Below are 24,575 nucleotides of genomic sequence, written 5' to 3'. Positions count from 1 at the left end.
ACTCCTGGGTTCAAGCGATCCTCCACCTTGGCCTCCAGAGTTCTGTGATTACAGGCGTGCCTCACTGCACCTGGCCCGTTTTCTCTTTTACTGAGGTGGAAACAGAGACCCAGAGAGAAATGGCCTCCCCATTTCAAGGAACTTGACCACGTGTCTGTGAATTTTTCAACCATCGAAGGCTTTCCTGAGTCCATAGGGTTTAGACGCTGCCAGATGCTGGCGTTCAAAGGGAAGCTGGGTCTGTCAAGAGGTAGAAAGCCTTGTAAGAGATGCTGGGCCAGAGATGGAGTTTGCAGGAATACTAGATTCTCTCCTAGAGTTGGGCAGGAGAGGTGAGCACTTGAGTTTGAGTGGCACGTACAGGGTTTGGTGTAGGCCCCACAGACGACCCCCAGCTGGTGGGGGGGCCTCCTATGCACACTCCTGGGGTTCCAGGGAGCACTTGAGGGCTTTTATGTGTACAGTGACCTCCTGGTGGCATTTTAGAAGAAAGTGGACTTCGATGTGGGGAGTGGGCAGGGGACTGAGCTAGAACTCGGGTGTCCTGAGAGGGAGTGAGGAGCAGGGCACCTGGCTTTCCTGCCCTGCCGTTGGTGAGAAGCAACGTGGATTTGGGATGGAGGCGGGCAGAGTGTTCACAGAAGGCGGTGGGCAAGAGCGGGCGCTTCCTACTGGGGTGTAAGGAGGTAAGATGGCCTCAGTTTACGAGGATATTCTGTTTTTTTCCATTGAATGATCCATTCTGGGCAGGGAAATAAGGAAGAGAGGTGGTTGTGAGTTTTTTGTCTGGTTTTAGAGACAGGGTCTCACTTTGTCACCCGGGCTGGAGTGCAGAGCCCAGTCACAGCTCACTGCAGCCTCCAACTCCTGGGCTCAAAACGATCCTCTCGCCTCAGCCTCTCAAGCAGCTGGGACTACTGATGTGTGCCGCCACGTCAGGCTAATTTTTTTTTTTTTTTTTTGGTGGAGTCTCTTTTGTAGGATCTCACTGTACACTGTATAATAGCCCAAACTGGTCTCGAACACCTGGACTCGAGCGATTCTCTCGCCTCGGCCTCCCAAAGTGCTGGGATTACAGGCGTGAGCCCCCGCCCCTGACCGAGGGGGCCGTGGTTTGATTTTGTTTTCATTTTAATGATAAAATGAAAAGGTGGGATGTGGAGTCCTCGGCTCAGAGCCGAAAGGGACACTGAAGGCCCCTACACGGGAGCTGGCGCCACCGCCACGGGCCAGCACTCCTCCCATCCTCACTTGTGCAGCCTCTGCCTTGAGACCAGGCCTCGGCCATGGCTCCTGCGCACCCATAAAGCCGTCGCTGTTGGGAGACACAGCAGGCCTTCTCTGAGAATGCTGTCCTGCAGCCAAACCCTCCAAGTTGTGGTTGTCCCAGAGACAGCGAGTGCCAAATGGCAGTTGAGGAACATGCGTTCCTGCTGGACCTCCCTCCGAAGAGCAGAAAACTTTCTGACGGGAAAGCCCGGCTGCTGAAGCAGATTTGAGAACCGTTTGATGATGTCCCCCACCTTGGGGATGGCAGAGAAGCCACAGGTCCTAGCACCCCCGGCCTGTGTCACGTGCAGGGCGGGGCCGTGCTTACCGTAGGTGAGCTGTCCTCCACCACGGACCGCAGTTCTGAAACCCAGAATACCCTGCAAACAGAAGGTTTTCAGAAAGTTCACAGCAAAGTCATCTGGCCAGAAAAAGCTGACCCGTGCTGACTTCCAGCCTTTCTTCTTCCCACTTAGTGGCCGCCATGATTTACAGCTGGGGGCGGTTTGGCAGCGTCTGGGGACGTGTGTGGTCGTCTCAGCCGGAGAGTGTTTCAGGCGTGCATGGGGGGGAGCCAGGGGTGCCGCTCAGCCGCCTGCCGTGCGCAGGACAGAATCATCCACCCAAGATGCCCACGGTGCCACGGGGGAGACGCCTGCGTTAATTATTTGGGAAAAAATTGAGCCTGCTCCCTGCTCACACAGACACCAGAATAAACTTCCAGCGGGGCAGAGGGTGGGAATCGAGGTCCCCAGGTCCTGGGGTTCGCCGCCTCGCTCCCTCTCCGTGTAGCGTGTAGATTTATCTTTTGTTGTTTTGTTAGAGACAGGGTCTCACTTTGTCGCCCAAGTTGCTCTCGAACTCCTGGGCTCAAGCAACCCTCCACAGTTTGTGAATTTCTTTTTTTTTTTTTTTTTTTTGAGACGGAGTCTCGCTGTGTCTCCCAGGCTGGAGTGCAGTGACGTGATCTCGGCTCACTGCAAGCTCCGCCTCCCGGGTTCACGCCATTCTCCCGCCTCAGCCTCCCAAGTAGCTGAGACTACAGGCGCCCGCCACCACGCCCGGCTAGTTTTTTGTATTTTTAGTAGAGACGGGGTTTCACCATGTTAGCCAGGATAGTCTCGATCTCCTGACCTCGTGATCCACCCGCCTCGGCCTCCCAAAGTGCTGGGATTACAGGCTTGAGCCACCGCGCCCGGCCAGTTTGTGAATTTCAATGAGTGCAGCCTCCTGGGCCTTGGTAGAGCAAACAATCACGGGACACAGAGTCTCCTGGGGATCAGTGGCATCCCCTGGCCCAGGGAGTCTAAGCTGGGACACTTCTGCTCAGCTGTGCCCCAGGCTAACGGGGAGGGGGCAGGGTAGAGACCACGAGGCCAAGAGGTTCTCTGGGTCGTGGAGGGTGTTCCAGGAGAGAAAACAGCACGTGCAAAGGCCCTGGGGTACAGAGGCGCTGGCGGGACCGGGAGGGAGGAGTGTGACTCAGTGAGGCTCACTCTTCCACTCTCTGAAGCCTCAGTGGATCCCCAGCCACCCGCCACCCCGTCCAGTCCTCACACCTCAGTCTAAGAGAGAAGGAAACCGGTACACCAAAGATGAGATTTCTTGGTTTAGAAGGAGCGCACATCCCCCTCCACACACCCGCCCCCAGCGTGGATCGTGCTAGGCCCTGCGTGCCTGGAATGCTAAGCCGCGTTCCAGCTGTCACTGGTATGATCTTGCGTGTGCCACCTGTCCGGGCCTGTCACCCCTCTATAAGAGGGGGCTGTGACCCCCGCCTTCTAGGTTTAAGGGGGGGACTCAGCCAGGTGTGGTTTCTTTTTTTTTTTTTTTTTGAGACGACGTCTCGCTCTGTCTCCCAGGCTGGAGTGCAGTGGCGCGATCTCAGCTCACTACAATCTCCACCCCCCAGGTTCAAATGACTCTCCTGCCTCAGCCTCCCGAGTAGCTGGGATTACAGGCGCCCGCCACCACGCCCCACGCCCGGCTAATTTTTGTATTTTTAGTAGAAGCCAGTCTGGTCACGAACTCCTGACCGTCTCAGCCTCCCAAAGTGCTGGGATTATAGGCCTGAGCCACCGCGCCTGCCTCAGGTCTTGTTTCTCCTGCTTGCTGTTGCCTCTTCCGAATCTGAAGTCACCAAGTGAGGTGTGTTTGCATGGGGATCCTGACCTGAGGCCGCCTGTTACAGAATCCTTTCCAATGAAACCTCTAAAAAGGTGTCGGCACCATTCTCAGCTAAAGACAACTGGCTGGGTGGGACCCTCGTCTCAAAGACCCCAGACTTTGAAAAGAAACTGTTATTTTTTTTCGGGCAGGGTCTTGCTGTCTTTCCCAGGCTGGAGTGCAGGGGTGCTCACTGCGGCACGGACCTCCCGGGCTCAAGCGATCCTCCTGCCTCAGCCCCTCAAGCAGCTAGGGCTAGAGATGTGTGCCACCACACCCAGCTAATTTTTTAATGTTTTGCAGAGCTGGGGTCTCCCTGTGTTGCCCAGGCTGCTCTTGAATTCCTGTGCTCAAGTGATCCTCCCACTTTGGCCTCCCAAAGTGCTGCTGGGATCTCAGGTGTGAGGCGCTGTGCCGGGCCTTTTTTTTTTTTTTTTTTTTTTTTGAGTTGGAGCTTCGCTCTTTTTGCCCAGGCTGGAGTGCAATGGCGTGATCTCGTCTCACCACAACCTTCGCCTCCCAGGTTCAAGCAATTCTCTTATCTCACCCTCCCAAGTAGCTGGAATTACAGGCATATGCCGCTACAACTGGCTATTTTTTGGAGACTGGGTTTCACCACGTTGGCCAGGCTGGTCTCGAACTCCTGACCTCAGGTGATCCGCTCGCCTTGGCCTCCCAAAGTGCTGGGATTACAAGTGTGAGCCACCGTGCCCAACCAGTCTTTCTTTTTTTTTGAGACGGAATTTTTCTCTGTCACCCAGGATGGAGTGCAGTGGCTCTATCTCAGCTCACTGCGGCCTCCACCTCCCGGGTTCAAGCGATTCTCCCGCCTCAGCCTCCTGAGTAGCTGGGACTACAGGTGTGTGCCACCATGATTGGCTAATTTTGTTTGTATTTTTAATAGAGACGGGGTTTCACCACGTTGGTCTCGAACTCCTGACCTCAGGCGATCCACCTGCCTCAGCCTCCAAAAGTGCTGGAATTACAGGCGTGAGCCACCGTGCCTGGCCAAGAATTACCATCTTAATCAGTTATAAATGCACAGTTCAGTGGCTTTAAGCACATCTACACGGCTATGCAGCCATCGCCACCATCACCTCCAGAAGTTTCTCATCTCCCCAGGCTGAAACTGTCCCCATGAAGCATTCACTCCCCATGCCCTCCCCAGCCTCTGGCACCCCCAATTCTACTTTTGGTCTCTGTGAGTCCAGTGACTCTAGGGACCACCTAGGAGGGGAGTCGCACGGGATTTGTCCCTCTCTGTCTGGCTTATTTCACTGAGCGTGACATCCTCAAGGTCCACCCTTGTAGCCTGGTCCGGATTTCCTTTTTGTGGCTGCTGGAGTATTCCGTCGTGTAGAGAGACCACATCGTGTTGATCCACTCACCTGTCCGTGGACACTTGGACTGTTTGCTTTTGGCTGTTGTAATGCTGCTGTCAAAACATGCGGTTAAAAAAAAAACAAAAAAAATTCCGTAAACCAAAAATCTTAACCTTTTGGGTGGCACGTGTCTGTTTTCCTTGGGTTCGGGGGTCAGGAGACCTGACTGGTTTGCTCTCTGAACCCTGTTGGCCAGGGCGGATGACGTCAGCTTTTGTGGTTTCACTTACTGGTGGTGGTTGACCTCCGTGGGCCCTGATGTGTCGCACATGAGATCTTTGGATTCCGGGACTGGCTGCCCGCCAGGCTCTAGACCGTCCTGATCTCAGACCTCAGAGTTTCCGGCTCTCCCTTGTGTCCTGAGATGGGGGTGGAAAACTCATTACCGTCCCCCAGGAGCTTTCCGGAAGACCGCATCTCCCCAACACAAAACATAGCTCTTGCAGATTTCGCCTCCTTTAGAACATCGAGCTGGGACGACCACACCATGAAATTCAGTGGCTTTTGGTGCCTTCACGGGGTTGCGCAGCCATCACCACTCTCTGGTTCCAGAGCTGTCTCATCGCCCCAAAAGGAAGCAAGGAGGCTCCGTCCCCACCAGCTGTCACTCGCCTTCCCCTCCCCAAGCCCTGGCACCCATGCATCTCCTTCCTGTCTCTGGACATTTTATAGAAATGGAGTCAGGGAGTCACACCCTGTGTGTGCTTTGTGTCTGGCTTCTTTTGCTCTCTGTTTTTTTTGTTTTTTTTTTAAATGATTGCTGATGGATGTTGCTTTCCCTGAAAGGGAAACAAAACTGTGGGTACACCTGGGACTGCGCGTGTGCAGAGGCGTGGAAGTCCACATCGCCGGTGTCGTCCGAGTCTGACGTCAGCCACTGTTTAAAGCCTGGCGGGCCGATGCCTTGCTTGTCTCTGGCGTGTGGTGGGTTATGCGGTCAGGCGGCCCACACCTCGTCTTCTAGGGGTAGTGGCTGTTCAACTCATGTAGAGGTATTTTAGGGGAACCAAGACACTGAACACCTCTGATCTTGAGTGTGGGGGCAGGTCAGGTGCCTGCCGGGCATGGATCCTGCCGTGCCTGTGGCTCCAGTGGCCTCGAGCGAACACCTCCATCCCCAGTCCTGCCACATAGGTCACCGCACCGAGGTCATGAGACGGTGCACCCACAGGCTCTTCACGTCCTCCTCTTCTAGTCCAGCGTCTCTCCCACTGGGAGCTGTGAATGTTGGGGCTGGATCATCCTCTGGGGCAGAGTCGTCCTGGGCACTCCAGGGCACTGAGCAGCATCCCTGGCCTCCACCCACTCCATGTGAGACACCACCAAGTGTCTCAGCACGTCCATCGAGAACCGCTGATCTGGGAGAGAAACGGAGTCTAGAAAAAGATGCACGCACGATCCATCGAGAACCACCGATCAGGGAGAGAGACAGAATCTGGAGAGAGATGCACGCACACACATGCGCACACACACAGCTTCTGCAAAATCCAGTGGGTCAGTAGAATCCACAGGTTTCCTCAGCATTTGCCTCCTGGAGGAGGCCGGGTGTGGTGGCTCACACCTGGGATCCCAGCACTTTGGGAGGCCAAGGCAGGAGGATTGCTTGAGGCCAGGAATTTGAGATCAGCCTGGGCAACGTGGTGAGATCTCATCTGTTAAAGAAAAATCAAATTCTCTGGCGGCGCCCTTCCCCTCTTTGCCAATGTTCATGAGCAGATATTTTACACAGTTGACGTTCTAGGTCTGCGAAGTGCTCAGACAGGTCATCTGCGTGGTTTTTAAAGCTTTTGGTGCCCTGCCTCTGATCCTGTCTACACGGGGATGAAGGCCTCTGTGTATGTTGCACGCGTGTTAACCTATGTGTCTTGGGCCGTCAGACATCTGTGCACTTAAATTTAAATTAAAATGGACGTTTGCATAGAAGTGATAGGAAGCGTCGTTTTCTTACAAAAGAAGCTGCTGCCCCTTGGGCAGCTGGCTTCTGGGACTTCAGCACAGTGAGCAACGTGCAGCCGCTCCCTCCCACTGTGTCCCTTCACCGTTCCCTTCCAAGTGACACCCTTCACCGTTCAACACCCTTCACTGTTCCCTTCCGAGTGACGACAGGACCCTGGGCACAAGACCACGCCCCCCTGCCCAACCCGCCTCGGTTCATCTGGAGACAGGGCTGACCCACTTGCTGGAGTCGTCCTGAGGACAGAGGTGCGTTCTGAGACGCCTGCTCCCCAGGCGATAGCGTCAGTTTGCTGGGGCTGCCGTGACAGAGGGCCGTAGACCAGGCAGCTGCAACAGAGTTCATCGTCTCTCGGTCCTGGAGGCCAGAAGTCCATGATCAGGGTGCCGACGGGGCTCGTTCCTTGTGAGGGTGTGAGGGTGATCTGGTGTCCCTGCCGTGTGGCCGCGTCACCCCGTCTCTGCCCTCGGAGTCCCTGCCGTGTGGCCGCATCACCCCGTCTCTGCCCTCGGAGTCCCTGCCGTGTGGCCGCGTCACCCCGTCTCTGCCCTCGGAGTCCCTGCCGTGTGCCGCGTCACCCCGTCTCTGCCCTCGGAGTCCCTGCCGTGTGGCCACGTCACCCCGTCTCTGCCCTCGGAGTCCCTGCCGTGTGGCCGCGTCACCCCGTCTCTGCCCTCGGAGTCCCTGCCGTGTGGCCGCGTCACCCCGTCTCTGCCCTCGGAGTCCCTGCCGTGTGGCCGCGTCACCCCGTCTCTGCCCTCGGAGTCCCTGCCGTGTGGCCGCGTCACCCCGTCTCTGCCCTCGGAGTCCCTGCCGTGTGGCCGCGTCACCCCGTCTCTGCCCTCGGAGTCCCTGTCGTGTGGCCGCGTCACCCCATCTCTGCCCTCACATCCACACAGTGTTCCCCCTGTGTGTGTGTCTGCATCCAAACGTCCCCTTTTTATAAGGACGTTAGTTACTGCTCTCGGGACGTGCCGTACTCTGGTATGAGGCCATCTTACCGAATTCTGTCTGCCAAGATCGTATTTCCAGGTGAGGTCACGTTCCGAGGTTCTGGCAGTTCGGACTTCAGTGTCTGGATCTGGGGGACACGGTGCAGTGCATGACAGTATTCAGCCCCTGGAGCCGCTTGTCAGCGCAGCTGTGCGCAGAGGGTCCCTGGGGCCCGGCTGGGGAGTGGGACTTGTCGGCAGACCCCAGCTGTGCTGTTCTCATGCTGTGCCGGCTCAGAAGGAGGAGCTGCGGCCTCCTGGGTGCTGGGTCAGAGTTTCCTTGTAGGCGTTTGTGGCTTTAGTCACTTTTCAGAGAGCAGAGAAGAATAAGAAATTATCCAGAGGCAGCCGTCACCGTGCAAGATTCCTTCAGGCCCGGCGCTTCCTTGTCCATCCCGAGGCTGGTGGCCTCTCGGCCAGGCCCTGTCTGACCCAACCTGAATCCCAGTGTCTGATCTCAAACCTGTGCTTCTCCTCACCGCGGTTCCCCTGCTCCGGAGGCCTCAGGCCTGCCTCTCCCTTGCCTCATGCGTCTTGGCACACAGAGCACAGCTAAAAATACAGTCCACTACGCACAGGCTGGGCCAGGCCCCAGGAGGAAGGCGGGTGGCACACAGCCCCGCCACCCTGTGTGTTGGCCAGCGAGGGACACAGACAGGGAAGACCCAGCCGCTTGGAGACACCAGAGGCCCTCACAGGGAGTGGATTCCAGGGAAGGCGGCCGCCCAGCCCAGCCTGGAAGGAGCAGGTGGAGGAGGGAGGCCCGGCTAAGGGAACCTCATCGCAAGAACAGAGGATGGGGGTCCCATCCCACGCCCAGGGCCTCCCCAAGGGCTGCCCCTCCACGCACCAGCACCACAGCAGCCCCTCTCCATGCCTGCTTCCGGCCTCAGAGCAGGTTCTCCAAATGCTCCCAGTGAAGCTCCCAGTGAAACTGCAGCCGGGCAGCATTTCTGGAATAGCCTCAGCCTGTGTTGATCTGGACACAGTGGGTGCACGGGCACCCGTCCACGTGCCTGCCTGTGTGGGGGTGTTCACTCAGCATTGTGCACCCCTCCCCACGCCCTCCCCACACGCACCCCTGATTCCCCACACGCACCCGTGATGGGGAGGTGCTGTCGCCATCCATGGGGGACAGAGGAGGAAACTGAGGCTCAGCAGAGTTAAGTCGCTTCCCGTAGGTCACACCACCAAAAACAGCCAACCGAGGTCTATGCCACGAGACTCACCGCGAGGAATCGTGATTTCTTTTTTTTTTTTTTTTTTTTTTATACGGAGTCTCACTCTGTTGCCAGGCTGCAGTGCAGTGGCGCGATCTCGGCTCACTGCAACCTCCAACTCCCTGATTCAAGTGATTCTCCTGCCTCAGCCTCCCGAGTAGCTGGGATTACAGGCACGTGCCACCATGCCCAGCTAATTTTTGTATTTTTAGTAGAGGTGGGGTTTCACCGTGTGAGCCAGGATGGTCTCGATCTCCTGACCTCGTGATCCACCCGCCTCGGCCTCCCAAAGTGTTGGGATCACAGGCATGAGCCACCGCGCCCGGCAGAATCATGTTATTAACAACAGACATCACAGGGTGCCAAGCGCTGGGCTGACAGCTTCCGGGTTATTTTTTGCCCTGACCCCTGACAGCAGCCACAGTGTTGCTCCCCATTTTACAGACATGGAGGCGGAGGCTCAGGCTGAACAACCCGTCCGAGCTCACAGGCTTTGCAGGCCACGATCCGGGACCCAAACCGCCTGGCCTCTCCCTCACAACCCGGCTGGCTTATAACAACCAAGATTGATTTCCCTCGCAGCTCTGGAGGCCAGAAGTCTGAGATGAAGGTGCGGGCCGGGCCACGTTCCCTCTGAAGGCCCCGAGGGAGGCTCCGTCCTGCCTCTTCCAGCTGCTGGGGGCCGGCGAGCCCCGCCTTTCTTCACGTAACCACGTCGCCTCAGCCTCTGCCTCTATCTGCACGTGGCCGTCTCCGTGCGGCCGTGTCCAGTCCCTGCATTAGGGCCACCACAGCAACCTCATCTCCACTTGCTTCCATCTGCAAAGACACAAACAATGTCCCGTGCTCGGTCCCAGGAGGACGTGACTAGGGGAACACTGTTCAGCCCAGAACTTGGCTGCTCCGGCGGTGGTGGCTACTTCTCTGCACAGCTTGTTGCATCCAAACGTTTAGAGTCACCGTGGCCGGCCTGCGGGGTAAATGGAGGCACGGTGAGGCCGAGCCTGCCCGAGGTGGTGGCACAAGGCAGCGGGCCAGCCTGCCCCGGGGGAAGCTCATGCAGCTCGTGGCGGGACTTCCTGCTCAGCGCCGTGAAGGTCACTGCGGCCAAGGCCCCTCCAAGTTGGCCCAGGCGCCCAGGAAACCTGCGTGAAAGGTCTTGTACTAAAAAAAGACCTGTCCGTAGACTGCAGCTCCAGATTCCAGAGCAGCCTCCCCCGATGTCACCATCTGGCGCCCTTTAGAGCTTTGGCAGGAAACCGCAGGGACCACAGACATGAGCAGAAGCAGCTGTCAAGTCCTGGGAGTGAGGAACAAGACAGGGTGTCGGGGGGGACCAGGCGGGTGTCGGGGGGTGTCCGAGGGGGGACCAGGCGGGTGTCCGAGGGGGGACCAGGCGGGTCTCCGAGGCGGGACCAGGTGGGTGTCGGGGGGGGGGACCAGGCGGTGTCCGAGGGGGGACCAGGCGGGTGTCCGAGGCGGGACCAGGCGGGTGTCGGGGGGGGACCAGGCGGTGTCCGAGGCGGGACCAGGCGGGTGTCGGGGGGGGACCAGGCGGTGTCCGAGGGGGGACCAGGCGGGTGTCCGAGGGGGGACCAGGCGGGTGTCCGAGGCGGGACCAGGCGGGTGTCGGTGGGGGACCAGGCGGTGTCCGAGGGGGGACCAGGAGGGTGTCGGGGGGGGACCAGGCAGTGTCCGAGGGGGGACCAGGCGGGTGTCTGAGGCGGGACCAGGAGGGTGTCGGGGGGGGACCAGGAGGGTGTCGGGGGGGGACCAGGTGGGTGTCGGGGGGGGACCAGGCGGGTGTCGGGGGGGGACCAGGCGGTGTCCGAGGGGGGACCAGGCGGGTGTCTGAGGCGGGACCAGGAGGGTGTCGGGGGGGGACCAGGAGGGTGTCGGGGGGGGACCAGGTGGGTGTCGGGGGGGGACCAGGCGGGTGTCTGAGGCGGGACCAGGAGGGTGTCGGGGGGGGACCAGGTGGGTGTCGGGGGGGGACCAGGCGGGTGTCCGAGGGGGGACCAGGCGGGTGTCGGGGGGGGACCAGGCGGGTGTCCGGGGGGGACCAGGCGGGTGTCTGAGGGGGGACCAGGAGGGTGTCCGAGGGGGCACCAGGCAGGTGTCGGGGGGGGACCAGGCAGGTGTCGGAGGGGGGACCAGGCGGGTGTTGGAGGGGAAACGAGACCAGTGTCTGAGGAGGAACGAGATGGGTCTCCTGGGGAACCAGACGGGGTTCTGAGGTGGAACGAGGTGGGCAGGACTCCGAGCAGGAATGAGACGGGTCCCCAAGAAGTCCCTGGGGGGGGAGTCCTGCAAGTCCTGTGAAGCAGTGATGCCAGGGCAGGCCCCCGGCCCCGTTGGGTGCTGAGAAATGCTTGCTGACATGCCACAGAAGAGGTACATTGAGGAAAGGGGCAGAGGCTCTGGCTCAGGACAAGGACTCTCCCTCTCAGCACCGTGGACATTGGGACTGGAGCGTCCTGAGCACTGCAGGGTGCTGGGCGGCATCCCCGGCCCCACCCACCTCATGCCAGAAGCAGCGGCGGAGGGGACGTCCGTGGGCCTCAGTACCACCCTCGGAGCGCTCAGGAGGCCCTGGGAGCAGGCGGGTTCTCTAGGGCAGCCCCTGCTTGCCCACTGGCCTCACACTTTCTGGCCGTGCGCGTGGCCGGATTGGTGAACTCCGGGCCTCCGGTCACCGTCTGTGAAATGGGCGTGTGAAGGCCTTTCTACCTTGGCCGCCCTGGAGCTGCGATCAGCCAGCACCCTTAAAGTGAGGCCCAGTGAGTTAGGGGCAGGCCTGGGGCGCCCGGAGTGGGGAGTGTGAGGGGTCCTGATGGGGGTTTCTCCTGCACCCCCAGGTATTACCTCTTCTGGGCTCAAGATGGACAACAAGAAGCGCCTGGCCTACGCCATCATCCAGTTCCTGCACGATCAGCTCCGGCACGGGGGCCTCTCGTCCGACGCGCAGGAGAGCTTGGAAGGTAGGTGGGTGCCCGCCACCTCCCCCTCCCTTCCTGGGCAGTGGCCGGCACAGTTGCCTGGTGTAGATGCCTGGTGTGTAGACGCCTGGTCCCCCACCTGGCTTCTTGGGGGAGGAAGCTGAGCCCAGAGAGGGCCGGGGCCTACCCAGGGCCACACAGCCCCCACCCACGGGAGCCAGGGCCGAGCTGAGCCCTCCCGCCTGCCACTGCATCGTGCCACCACCACTTACTGCCTTCAGGCTGAGCTGTCTTCCGGTGGCCTTTTTCCATCTCCCCGTCTTCCACCAAGGTGTGGTTCCAGAATGTTCTCAGCAACCAGTGTGTCGCCATCGGTCACGAGAAAACAGCTCTCCTAGTGCTGGCCCCACCCCCGAGTCGCAGACCCGTTGGCGTCCTGCATGGCCTGTCCAGGCCCCAGGCGCCGTGGTCTCCTGTCTGGCCTTGCTCGCACTTCTGCGACACCTGGATCCGAGGCTCGGAGGGAAAGGAGGGCTCGGGGAGGCACCCTCGTGTGGCCGGCAGGTTCTGCTCTAGGTCCTCCTTCCCCACCTGTGCCTCGCTCACCTGTGTCCCCGGGCCTGCCAGGCCTCCGTAGCATGGACGCCCACTGGCAGCTGTAAGGATGTGCCTGGGATCCGGGACACAGTGCTGGGCAGGAAGTGGCCGACCCCCACTTCTGACCTGGGTTAGGACCCCGGGTCCACACAAGGAGGAGGCCAGGGCTAGTGTTGTCTGGCTTGGTGGGAGGGCCCCCTGGGTGCTGAGTCTGTTGGGTGGGCCAGCGGAGAGACGGGCCCTGTGGCTGTTTCCTGTCCTGCTATCAATGGTCCTGCCCTCGTACAAACCCAGTCACACAGGACCTTACTGGGGGCTGGCTTCAAGCGCCTGACTCAGGCCCGGCGCCCTTGGAGGTGCAGCAGCATCTGGGGCACCTCACCCCCGACGTGGCCCTGCTGCTGGGGCGGAGCCCCCACCACGCCGCAGCCGGGCAGCCCCAGCATTGGGACCCCACAGAGGCCTGAGTTCACCACCCGGGCCCCACTCTGCCCACGGCCTCCCCTGCTGTCAGGCGCACAGGATGTCGCTGTCAGGCTTTTCTTTTTGGGAAGGAGGAGGGTCCGCTGTCCCAGCCCAGAGCATAGGCGGCGGCCCCCGTGTTCCAGGGTCCTTGGGAACGAACACACTTGGGGAATCGTGAGCACCACCCCCACCCTCTAGACCCGAAAACGTAAGCTCGGGACTGCGTGCAACAAGTGGGACCACCTCTGTCCCCACTTCCAGTCGCCATCCAGTGCCTGGAGACTGCATTTGGAGTGACGGTGGAAGACAGCGATCTCGCTCTCCCTCAGACTCTGCCAGAGATATTTGAAGCGGCTGCCACGGGCAAGGTGAGCCTCGAGGGTTCCCCAGCCACCGCCCCCAAAATAAGAACAGCAGCAGCAGGCAGCGCTGGGGACCCTGGGAGCCCAGCTTGCATCGTCCCCCAGGCACTCTGCCCACATCCTCTCCTGGGCAGGGGACATGGCTGCAGGGGCACTCGGCCCTCCTTCCCTTTTTGGCGGGTCCTGAGACGCACAGTGCTGCGGTCACTTGCCCAGGGCCACATGATGGGGGCCAGGAGCCCCCTGCAGAGCCCCCGAGTCCCTCGGGGCTTGGCGGCCCTCTCTGGGGTCCTGAGGGAAGCTGAGGCTGGAGGGTGCCGGCTTGGGAGGAGAGGACAGCGAACCACCTTTGCCTTCGGGTCCAGGAGGTGCCGCAGGACCTGAGGAGCCCTGCGCGAACCCCACCTTCTGAGGAGGACTCAGCAGAGGCAGAGCGCCTTAAAACCGAAGGTAAGAGAGGACCCTCCGCCCCCCACAGATGCCTTGCCCCACCTGGACTCTGGGGCTGTGGGACCCTCACAGAGGCCGGCTGGTCCCTGGAGCCCAGGGAGCTGAAGGAAGTGCCCTGATGACCAGCACGCTGGCTTGTGGGGACGGGGACAGGAGGGGGACTGGCGAGGGCACAGGTGCAAAGAAACTTGACCTTCAGGCACGGCACGGCTGGTGGGGATGTCAGGGGAGCGGCCCCTGCGGAAGACTGGCTCGAGGCCCCCGAAAGTTACACAGCTTCCATGAGGCCCGGCGGTTCCACCCCAGATACTAAATATGTGCCCAAGAGAGTTGGACATATGTCCACCAAAAACCCAGACACAAATGCTCACAGCAGCTGTATTCACAAGAGTCAAAAAGCGAGAACAGGCTGGGCGTGGTGGCTCATGCCTGGAATCCCAGCACTTTGGGAGGCCGAGGCGGGTGGATCACAAAGTCAGAAGTTCAAGACTAGCCTGGCCAACATGGTGAAACCCCGTCTCTACTAAAAATGCAAAAAAATTAGCCAGGCGCAGTGGCGGGCACTTGTAATCCCAACTACTTAGGAGGCCGAGGCAAGAGAGTCGCTTGAACCTGGGAGGCGGAGGTTGCTGTGAGTCCAGATGGCGCCATTGCACTCCAGCCTGGGTGACAAGAGTGAAACTCCATCTCAAAAAAAAAAAAAGAAATATTAAAAAAAAATAAAAAGAAGCAAAAACAGCTTAAATGCTTGTCCACAATAAATAGTCAGTGCAGTGTGGCCCGTCCACACAGTGGAATGTGGATGGGTGAGGCTCTGACCCAGGCCCCAGTGCAGATGCACCATGAGGACATCACGCTCAGGGAGAGACGCCAGACACAAAAGGACACACAGCGTGTGATCCCATTTCTTTCTTTCTTTCTTTTTGAGACCGAGTGTCTCTCTGTTGCCCAGGCTGGAGTGCAGTGGTGCAATCTTGGCTCACCGCAACCTCTGACTCTCTGGTTCAAGTGATTCTCCTGCCTCAGCCTCCCGAGTAGCTGGGACTACAGACGCGCGCCACCACGCCTGGCTAATTTTTCTATTTTTAGTAGAGACGGGTTTCACCGTGTTGGCCAGGATGGTCTCGATCTCCTGATCTCGCGATCCACCTGCCTCGGCCTCCCAAAGTGCTGGGAGTATAGGCACGAGCCACCGCGCCTGGCCTTATATTTTTAAAGCATAAGCTTTGTGGCCTGTAAATTATATCTCAGTAAAACTGTTTAAGGAAACACGCTGGTACCAGTCTTCCCCCAACACCCTCCTGAATTGGGATCTCGGGGGTGGGAGCGGGTTTCTGTCTTCAGAGCTCTCAGTTGGTTCTAGGATAGCAGCCGGGCTTTTTACTGTCCTGCCAGCTGGGACCCATGCCTTAGATAGAAGCCACATTGCTATGAAATTAGAAGGTATCAGGAGTTTTCTAAAATTCAGGCCTCCGCTTGGGCTCTTTCCAAAAGAAATGGCAAAAGGGACAGTTTCGATCCCTGGGCCGATGGGCTGTATTAACAGTTCTGTTCCCAGGGGTCACCATCCAGGCAGCGAGAGCCACCATCCATCGCCAGGCCAGGCCCTGCCGGCCCCACCTCCATCCCCCTTAGTGGGTGTAGAGATGACCGTTTGTGATTAGTGAACCCCCCACAGATGCAGACGCCTCCTGCCCACGGCTGTGTTGAGCCCTAGGTGCCCCGAAGAACCCGGTGTGAGGCCGAGAGCCCCCGCGGGTCTGTCTGGACGCCCGGGCCAGTGTTTCCCCCTCTCCCTGTAGGAAACGAGCAGATGAAAGTGGAGAACTTCGAAGCTGCCGTGCATTTCTACGGAAAAGCCATCGAGCTCAACCCAGCCAACGCCGTCTATTTCTGCAACAGGTGCCAGCTCGGGGCCTGCCCAGGGCGGGGGCGGCCGTGTGCGGGGCGCCCTCCGGGATGCTTGGCAGGGGCCTGAGATGGGAGAGGCCTCTGCGCTCTAGATAAGGGATCCGTTCACCGGCGGTCCCAGACCCAGAGCAAGCATCAGGCGGCCAGCAAGGGGGTCAGGGAGAGTCGACGCTGACGTTAAGATCAGGTGGCTCGCCCAGCACTCTGGGAGGCCACGGGGGGAAGATCACTTGAGGCTGGGAGTTGGGGACCAGCCTGGGCAACATATCAAGACCCCTGTCTCCACAGAAAACGTAAAAACTAGTCTGGGGGCCGGGCACAGTGGCTCACGCCTGTAATCCCAGCACTTTGGGAGGCCGAGGCGGGTGGATTACTTGAGATCGAGAGTTTGAGACCAGCCTGTCCAACATGGTGAAACCATGTCTTTACTAAAAATACAAAATTAGCCGGGCGTGGTGGTGTACACCTGTAATCCCAGCTACTTGAGAGGCTGAGGTATGAGAATGACTTGAACCTAGGAGGCAGAGGTTGCAGTGAGCCAAGATTGCGCCACTGCACCCCACCCTGGAGACTCTGTCTCCAAAAAAACCCGAAAAAAAAAAATTAGCTGGACGTGGTGGCGCACGCCTGTAATCCCAGCTAACTGGGAGACTGAGGCAGGAGAATCACTTGAACCCGGGAAGCGGAGCTTGCAGTGAGCTGAGATCGTGTCACTGCACTCCAGCCTGGGCAGCAGAGCAAAACCCTGTTTCAAAAATAAATACATACGTACATACATACATACATACGTACGTACATACACACATACATACAAAATCAGGTGTCACGGCGTTCCACGTGGATGTCAAGCCAAGAAAATAATCCGGTATGTGGAGGGTTGAGGTTTTTTTGAACGTGTGGTCTGGGATCTGCTTCAGGCTTGCAGAACAGTTGCAGAGGGAGTGCAGGGTCCCTGGCCGCTTGTCACGGGGTAGTTTATTCTCCACTTACGCTTCTCCGTACTTTGAAAAAGTCGTAAAGAGAAACACTAAACACGAAAATGGTGAAGACGATTCAGATGCTGTAAGCCAAGAGCTTTGAGCTTTGACATTGGTCTGAGTTCTTTTTTTACTGATACGTAAATAATTTGTCAACGAAACTTGGGTGTAAGTTCCCACACTCATTGCTCTTGTGCAGCCATGGATTGGAACAGTTTTTGCAAATAAAATTCAGAGTCGCAGTCCCAAGTGGCTGTTGGTGCCTTGAGCGCGCATCTGTCTAAGAGCATCTCAGTGGCTGCACCTCTCAGCTTTCGCCGTCAGCCCTATTTTACAGAGGGGGAACCTGAGGCCGTTCCTCCAGGAAGCGGAAGAGGAACGCAGCTCTCAGGCTCCCCTCCAGGGCTGCCTGCTGGGCTCAGAGCCGCCAGTGAGGGACCTGCCCTGCCTTTCTTCCCCAGAGCTGCTGCCTACAGCAAACTCGGCAACTATGCAGGCGCGGTGCAGGACTGTGAGCGGGCCATCTGCATCGACCCCGCCTACAGCAAGGCCTACGGCAGGATGGGGTGAGTGCCTGTCGCATGTTTCCAGTCTCTCGGGGCTCCTCCTCTCCTGCTCCTGCTTCCTCTCTTGTGTGGCTTTTTCCCCCACCCACAACCGATTCTCCCCCCACAGTTCAGTTCAGCTCTGACACTAGCCGTTCGGAGCCAACGTAGCCCCTACAGGTCGCAGGCTCAGCCCCACAGACGCCCTGCATCACGTGCCACTCGGAGATCCCCGGGCCCCTTGCTTCTCCCGACTGGCTGTCCACTGGGGTTCCCGTGGCCCCTACTCGGGCTCCATTGTTTGCTGGGGCGGCTCACAGAGCTCAGGGAAGCACCTGGTTTATGATGAAGGACACAGGAGGGGTCTGAGGGCGAGGCCAGGAGGGTCCCCGGGGCAGGAGCCTGTGCCCCGTGCCGCTGGTGCCACCCTCCCAGCATGAGAAGCAGTTCATTCGCCTGCTTCTGTGAACGCCCTTGCTTAAAGTTCGTGGGACTGGGTCTCCCCGGAGGCTGGGGAGGATCCTGTTCACCTGCCCAGTCTCCCCAGGACCTGCCTCCTTCTGGGCTCTCTAGGGGCCCCAAGTCATCTCAGTAGTGAAGACTCAGGTGGGAGTCAGGGGCTGCTTGTGGACGACAGGAGACACGTCTGTCACTGAGTTCCCAGGGTCCTCGATGCCCTGTGCCAGAAAGCGGGGCCAAGACCACATCCACGCGTTTCCTGTGACCCTGAGCCGGCCCGCTCCCTCCTCTCAGCCCGCTCTGGGCTTTGAGGCCTCGTGTGCGGCCCCATGGGGACGCCAGTTCTTGTGCGGCAGCGGTGTTCTCATGTCTGTCTCCCTTGGTCCCGCCCCTGGGCCCCTAGAAAGCCAGGTTTGTCTCCAGCCAGCTGACAGTGGGCAGGGGGTGCCGCCATCCGAGGCGGTTTGGGGATTGCTGGGACCACTGGGGACGAGGGCTTGGGCAGGGCCTCCTGGAGCTGGGCAGACGGGAACAGGCCATCCCTGGTGCTCTCCTCCAGCCTGGCGCTCTCCAGCCTGAACAAGCACGTGGAGGCCGTGGCCTACTACAAGAAGGCCCTGGAGCTGGACCCTGACAACGAGACGTACAAGTCCAACCTCAAGATAGCGGAGCTGAAGCTGCGGGAGGCCCCCAGCCCCGTGAGTGCCGCGGGGCGAGCGGCTCCAGAACGCGGAGCGGAGCTGACTGTGCGGGTCAGGGACAGGGCCTCGGGCACACCAGCGGCTCTCGGCCTAACCTGGGTGTCGTGACGGTCCGGGGTTTGTTTCGGTCGATGGTGAGATGCACAGGCATGGAAGTGACCGTCATGAGGAGGAGGTTCATGCCCCAGACCCCTGGAACCAGTAGGCGGCTGCAGGCCTGCGCGGGGAGGCAGAGGGAGGGCACAGACAGGACGCTCCATGTGGGTTTTGCGGCGGGGCCGGGTGAGGAGGCTTAGGGTGGGAGGGTTGGAGCCATCTCATTAGACCAGGCCTGAGGGCTGCCACTGGTTGCCTGATTCCTGGCCTGGGGGTGAGTGGGGCAGGTGGATCGTGGCCCTGGGGTGATGGGGCAGGTGCTGAGGGTGTGGGTTCCGGGTTGGTTTGTATTTCAAAGGTGTGTTTCGGGGTGAGTCATTTGCTGTCTCTGGGAATTGGCTACTCCAGGAGGGGGCGGCTCTGCCAGGCCAGCAAGGCCCCAAGGTGTCAAAGTGGCAGAATACAGGAAATAAACACAGGATAATAGACTGTGTTTTTGTGGCCTGTGGAGTTGTGCGGGAGATAAACACGGGATGAGAGACTGTGTCCCCCGGGCGGTCAGGCTGTGCGGGAGATAAACACGGGATGAGAGACTGTGTCCCCGGGCGTCGGGCTGTGCGGGGGATAAACACAGGATAGAATGTTCCTCCCTGGGCGGTTGGGCTGTGCTTCGTGCTGCCTGCCTCAAAGCACCCGCCGGCCGCAGTTTGATAGAATGTCTGAGCCTGTGGGGGGCGTTGTTTCTGGGTTCCAGGGAGCTTATTCAACGTGGCCTCTGGTCCAGGCCGCACTAACCAGGGCTGTTCTCATCCTCAGACGGGAGGCGTGGGCAGCTTCGACATCGCCGGGCTGCTGAACAACCCCGGCTTCATGAGCATGGTAAGGGCCCGCCCCTCCTCCCTGTCCATGGTACCTGTGCCACGCCCCAGGCCTGCATCTTCTGTGTCACCGCTCCTGGCCAGGGCTTTCTTGCCTCGGCACTGCTGGCATCTGGGACCAGATGGTTCCTGTCTGTGGGGCCATCCCAGGCACCGCGGGGCGCTGGCAGCGTCCCTGGCCTCACCCACCCCATGTCAGGAGCACCCCCACCCTCAGCTTTGACGATCAAAGGTGTCCCCGATGTTAATGTCCCAAGCAAGACGCACCAGTAGTGAGCACCGAAAACTGCGTCCTGGCTCTCCTGGCTGAATAGCCCGGGGAGATCGCACCCCCGCCCCACCCCGGCGTGGGCTGCCGCTCGCAGTGCAGAGACACTGATTACAACACAGCCGTGTCTGCCTGCAAGGGAAGCAGACATGGTTCAGGCAAGGGAAGCAGAGCGCCGGGCGCCCTGGGCACAGGTGTACCTCCCGATGCCCAGGCACTCGTTCTTCCAGAGGGGCAGACTTTGGCAGGGGGTTCCTTGACTGAGATCCTTGGAGAGCCACCCACCCACACACGCATGTTCATTCCCTGGGAGGTCTGTGTGCCCTGGGACCACTCTGCAGGCTCCCACGGCCTCAGGGTGCAGGGACTTGCCTAAGGCTGTTAGGGGGGAGAAAAGCCCTCAGCCTCACTGGCCGTCAGAAAAATGCCCCAGCCGCGCCAGGGGCCCTGCCTGGGCCGTGCCATTCAGCAGAGGCCGCACCTCTTACTGTAACCCTCGGCCTCTGGCCAGGCTGCCAGGGGAACGCATGCTCCCTCATCATGGGATGGAGGGTGAGTGGGCCCCAGCCCTCCACGGGGCCTCTCAGCCTGGCCATGGCACAGACTCCTTTTCCCTTTAGACATCTGAGGTTGGCAGAATAAGGCCCGCAGCTGGGTTTTGTTAATAAAGTTTTTTTTTTTTTTTGAGATGGAGTCTCACTCTGTTGCGTCTCCCAGGTTCAAGTGATTCTCCTGCCTCACCCTCCTGAGTAGCTGGGATTACAGGTGCCCACCACCACGCCCAGCTAATTTTGGTGTTTTTTAGTAGAAATGGGTTTCACCATGTTAGCCAGGCTGGTCTCGAACTCCTGACCTTGTGATCCACCTGCCTCGGCTCCCCAAAGTGCTGGGATTACAGGTGTGAGCCACTGTGCCTAACCGATAAAGTTTTACTGACACACAGCCGTGCCCATTCATGCTTCTAGTGTCAGTGGTGGCTTTTACGATACAGTGGCAGAGCTGAGTAGTTGGGTCAGGCACCCCAAGTCTGGAAAGGCTAAGAGTATTTACACACTGGCCCTTTACACAGCGAGTTTGCCACACCTCTGAGCCACCTGTTTTCAACAGGTCCAAAGGAATAATCCCAAGTGGAAAGTTAACGTGAGAAAGTGCCCAGTACAGTGCTATTTATTTATTTATTTATTTTTACTTCTTTTTTGAGACAGAGTCTTGCTCTGTCACCCAGGCTGGAATGCAGTGGTACGATCTCGGCTCACTGCAAGCTCCGCCTCCCTGCAAGCTCCGCCTCCCAGGTTCAGCCAATTTTCCTGCCTCAGCCCCCCTAGTAGCTGGGATTACAGGTGCGCACCACCACACCCGGCTAATTTCGTATTTTTAGTAGAGACGGGGTTTCACCATATTGGTTAGGCTGGTCTCGAACTCCTGACCTCAAGCGATCTGCCTGCCTCGGCCTCCCAAAGTGCTGGGATTCCAGACGTGAGCCCCCGTGCTCGGCCACAGTGCTATTGATTGATAGAGCAAAACTGGAACCAAATCTGCTAAACCAAATCTGCTAAAGTAGACACAGCAGCTAAAATAACCAAACGCATCCACACGGTGAAACCGTGCAGCCAGTGAGAGAACGCTGCTAAAGCAGGAACCCGAAACAGGATTTAAGTCACAATGTGGAGGTCACAGCTCGTGGGTGGGGGGACGAGAATGTAGGGAAAAGGGTACGAAAGACCAAATGCCCGGCTCTTACTGTTCGCTGGCGTGCTGGCGCCCGGGGTCAAGGCTGGTGAAGAGGGAAAGTGTCTGATGAAAGAGAGCGATGTGCCTGGAGCTTTGTCTTCCTGACAAATTTGTTCTGTTCTTCAGGCTTCAAACCTAATGAACAACCCCCAGATTCAGCAGCTGTAAGTGACAACCGGGCTCCTCCACGTCGTCTTGTGGTTACGTTTCCTTCTATTGTGGGAAAATGCACCTGACATAAAACTAGCCCCTTTAAAGTACACAGCTTCATGGTGTTACGTACATTCACACTGCCAGGCAGCTGTCACCACCATTGAGCACCAGCACGTCTTCATCACCTCCGAAAGAAGCCCCTTCCCCATCACCTGTCACTCCCCAACCCCTCTCCCATCCCCTGACAGCCACACATCCCCTTCCCGTCTCTGTGGCTGGGCCTGTCCTGGACATTTCATAGAAACAGGGTCACACACTGCGTGGTCTTTTGTGTCTGACGTCTCTCACTGAGCGTGACGTCCTCAAGGTGCATCTGTGCTGAGGCCTGGGTCAGGGCCTCGCTCCTTTTCGTGGCTGAGTAATATTCCAGTGCGGATGGACCACGCTGTGCTGATCCACACGTCTATCCGTGGACATTGGGGCTGTTTCTGCCTTTTGTCTGTTGTGAACGGTGCTGCTTGAGCATGGGTATGCAAGCATCTGTGGGAATCCTGTTCATTTCTCTTGTGTATAAACCTCTGAGTGCAGTTGCTGGCTCATGTGGTAACTCCCCAGTGAACTCTGTGCTTATTGGGGAACTGCTCGCCTGTTTTCATGGTGAAATCTTTTTTTTTTTTTTGAAACGGAGTCTCACTCTGTCACCCAGGTTTGAGTGCAGTGGCACAATCTTGGCTCATTGCAACCTCTGCCTCCTGGGATCAAGTGGGTCTCCTGTCTCAGCTTCCCAAGTAGCTGGAATTACAGGCACCCGCCACCACGCCTGGCTAATTTTTGCATTTTTAGTAGAGATGGGGGTTTCACCACGTTGGCCAGGCTGGTCTTGAACTCCTGACCTCAGGTGATCCACCCACCTCGGCCTCCCAAAGTAGAGGGATGACAGGTGTGAGCCACTGCGGCTGGCCCATGGTCAAATCTAAAAGCATAGTTTCCTGGCCACAGCACCGTGGCCATTTGGGCTGGACCAGTTTCTGGAGCGGGGCTGTCCTGGGCACTGCAGGGTACTAACAGCATCTCTAGCCTCCACCCACTGCATGTCAGGAGTCCCCCCGCCACCGCTGTCTTGGCGTAACCCGATCGTGGCTGTTGAAAATGTCGGCTGCCACTGCAGGGGTCCTCTGGGGGCAGGATCACCCCCTGGCTGAGAACCATGGTCTTTAGGCCAAAGAAGGAAGGGCGTTCCGGGAAAGCGGGTGAACTCACAGGCTGGGTTTGGGCCCAGGAGGCCCGCCAGGTGGTGAGAGAGAATCCTCTCCTGTGGGGGACGGTGAGGGGCTGAGAGGGATTCTCTCCCGGGCCACTGTGAGGGGCTGCGGTGGGGATGGCGGTCAGGCTGTCCCGGCGGCGAGTCACGCGCTCTCTCCTACAGCATGTCCGGCATGATTTCGGGTGGCAACAACCCCTTGGGCACTCCCGGCACCAGCCCCTCGCAGAACGACCTGGCCAGCCTCATCCAGGCGTGAGTGCATCTGCTTCGAGCAGCACATGGGTGGCGGGCAGGGCGCGCGGGTGGAAGGGAGGGAGGAGAGCGGAAGTGTTGCGTCCCCTGCTCTGAAGGGTCTGGCGTCCTCTGGCGAGGGGTCAGACCTGTCTTCGGGGCGGAGAGCCTGAGGGGTCAGCTGGGGATGGACGGACGCAGCAGGCAGGTTCCTGGCCCCGACGGAGCCCCGTGCGCCCTCCCCGCAGGGGTCAGCAGTTTGCGCAGCAGATGCAGCAGCAGAACCCAGAATTGATAGAGCAGCTCAGGAGCCAGATCCGGAGTCGGACGCCCAGCGCCAGCAACGATGACCAGCAGGAGTGACGCCGCGTGAGTGCCCGGGGCCGGGGCTGGGGGGCGGCCAGCAGGAGTGACGCCACATGAGTGCCCGGGGCCGGGGGGCTGGGGGGCGGCCAGCAGGAGTGACGCCACATGAGTGCCCGGGGCCGGGGGGCTGGGGGGCGGCCAGCAGGAGTGACGCCGCGTGAGTGCCCAGCGGTGAGGGCAGCCAGCAGGAGTGGATGCCCGGGGGCTGCAGAGCCTGTCTGGACACTGGACGGGGAGTCCTGGGTGCATCCAGCTCAGAAGATCGCCCTGAACCACCGGGGCAGGCGGGGGCATCTCTGGGCATTGGGCCCCTTTCCAGGCGGCCGCCAAGTCCTGCTCCCCACTCCTGTTTCCCATCTGTGGATCGGGGCTGGGTGGATTAGGGGGAAGCCACGGCTTCCCGGAAGGGCTGGCGTCTGGGGTCTGGGTGGGGATTAGGGGAGAGCCATGGCTCCTTGGAAGGGGCTGGTGTCTGGGCTGGCTTGGTTTCCTTCCCCAGGGCCCCTGAGTTCAGTCCTGTCCGTCTCCAGCAGACGCCGGCTCCCTGGCGCGGGAGGCTCCGGGCCTCCCCAGGCGGTGTTTTCATTCTGCTCTGACGTAGCCTCTTCGTTTTGTCATCGTCCCCTCCTCATATACACACTTTCATTTTTAAACCATAATTACTGTAGACAAATTTAAAGGACAAAAATGTTAAAAAGCAGCAAGAACGATCTTAATCTTTTTTTTTTTTTTTTTTGAGAACATCCTGCTCTGTCACCCCGGCTGGAGGGCAGTGGTACAGTCACATCTCACTGCAGCCTCAACCTCGTGGGCTCAAGTGTCCCACCTCAGCCTCCCCAGTAGCTGGAACTCCAGGCGCACGCCGCTGCGCCTGGCTGATTTTTGTATTTTCTTTAGAGATAGGATCTCATTATGTTGCCCAGTGGCCTCAACTCCTGGGCTCAAGCGATCCTCCCGCCTCAGCCTCCCAAAGTGCTGAGATTACAAGTGTGAGCCCTGCATTCAGCCCAGCCTTAATCTTTTCACCCAGAGCAACCAACATGAATATTTTGGCCGCCTTTTCTTCCAGTCTTTCCTTTTTTTTTTTTTTTTTTTTTTTTAATAGTTGAGGTGGATTTTTTACCAATGTAACCTCATACACAAAGTACCACCACACTGTAGACCCTTCTAGGTCATGACGGTGTTCTCTGTGCCACCAG

The 24,575-nt window shown here is 58.9% G+C and overlaps 2 protein-coding genes across 6 annotated transcripts in view; one reads left to right on the top strand and one right to left on the bottom strand.

Moving 5' to 3' along the window:
* The window catches only part of THOP1 (thimet oligopeptidase 1), a 321,982-nt gene that overhangs the window by 31,771 nt on the left and 265,636 nt on the right, over positions 1-24,575 (bottom strand). The window lies entirely within an intron of this gene.
* Positions 1-24,575, top strand: part of SGTA (small glutamine rich tetratricopeptide repeat co-chaperone alpha) — a 28,437-nt gene that overhangs the window by 2,470 nt on the left and 1,392 nt on the right. The window contains exons 1-11 of one of the 5 annotated variants that reach the window (XM_077977050.1): positions 8,806-8,864; positions 11,779-11,964; positions 13,246-13,352; positions 13,712-13,796; positions 15,599-15,698; positions 17,146-17,250; positions 18,248-18,386; positions 19,302-19,364; positions 21,489-21,526; positions 22,942-23,031; positions 23,259-23,379. In XM_077977050.1, coding sequence (XP_077833176.1) covers positions 11,817-11,964; positions 13,246-13,352; positions 13,712-13,796; positions 15,599-15,698; positions 17,146-17,250; positions 18,248-18,386; positions 19,302-19,364; positions 21,489-21,526; positions 22,942-23,031; positions 23,259-23,373 — 990 coding nt within the window. In that variant the 5' untranslated portion in view covers positions 8,806-8,864; positions 11,779-11,816 and the 3' untranslated portion in view covers positions 23,374-23,379. 5 annotated transcript variants of the gene reach the window in all.

The sequence above is a fragment of the Macaca mulatta genome, chromosome 19 (genome assembly GCF_049350105.2).
Source record: "Macaca mulatta isolate MMU2019108-1 chromosome 19, T2T-MMU8v2.0, whole genome shotgun sequence".
NCBI classification, from domain to species: Eukaryota; Metazoa; Chordata; class Mammalia; order Primates; family Cercopithecidae; genus Macaca; species Macaca mulatta.
Note: the sequence above shows the minus strand (reverse complement) of the source record. Positions and strands in the feature narration are given on the sequence as shown.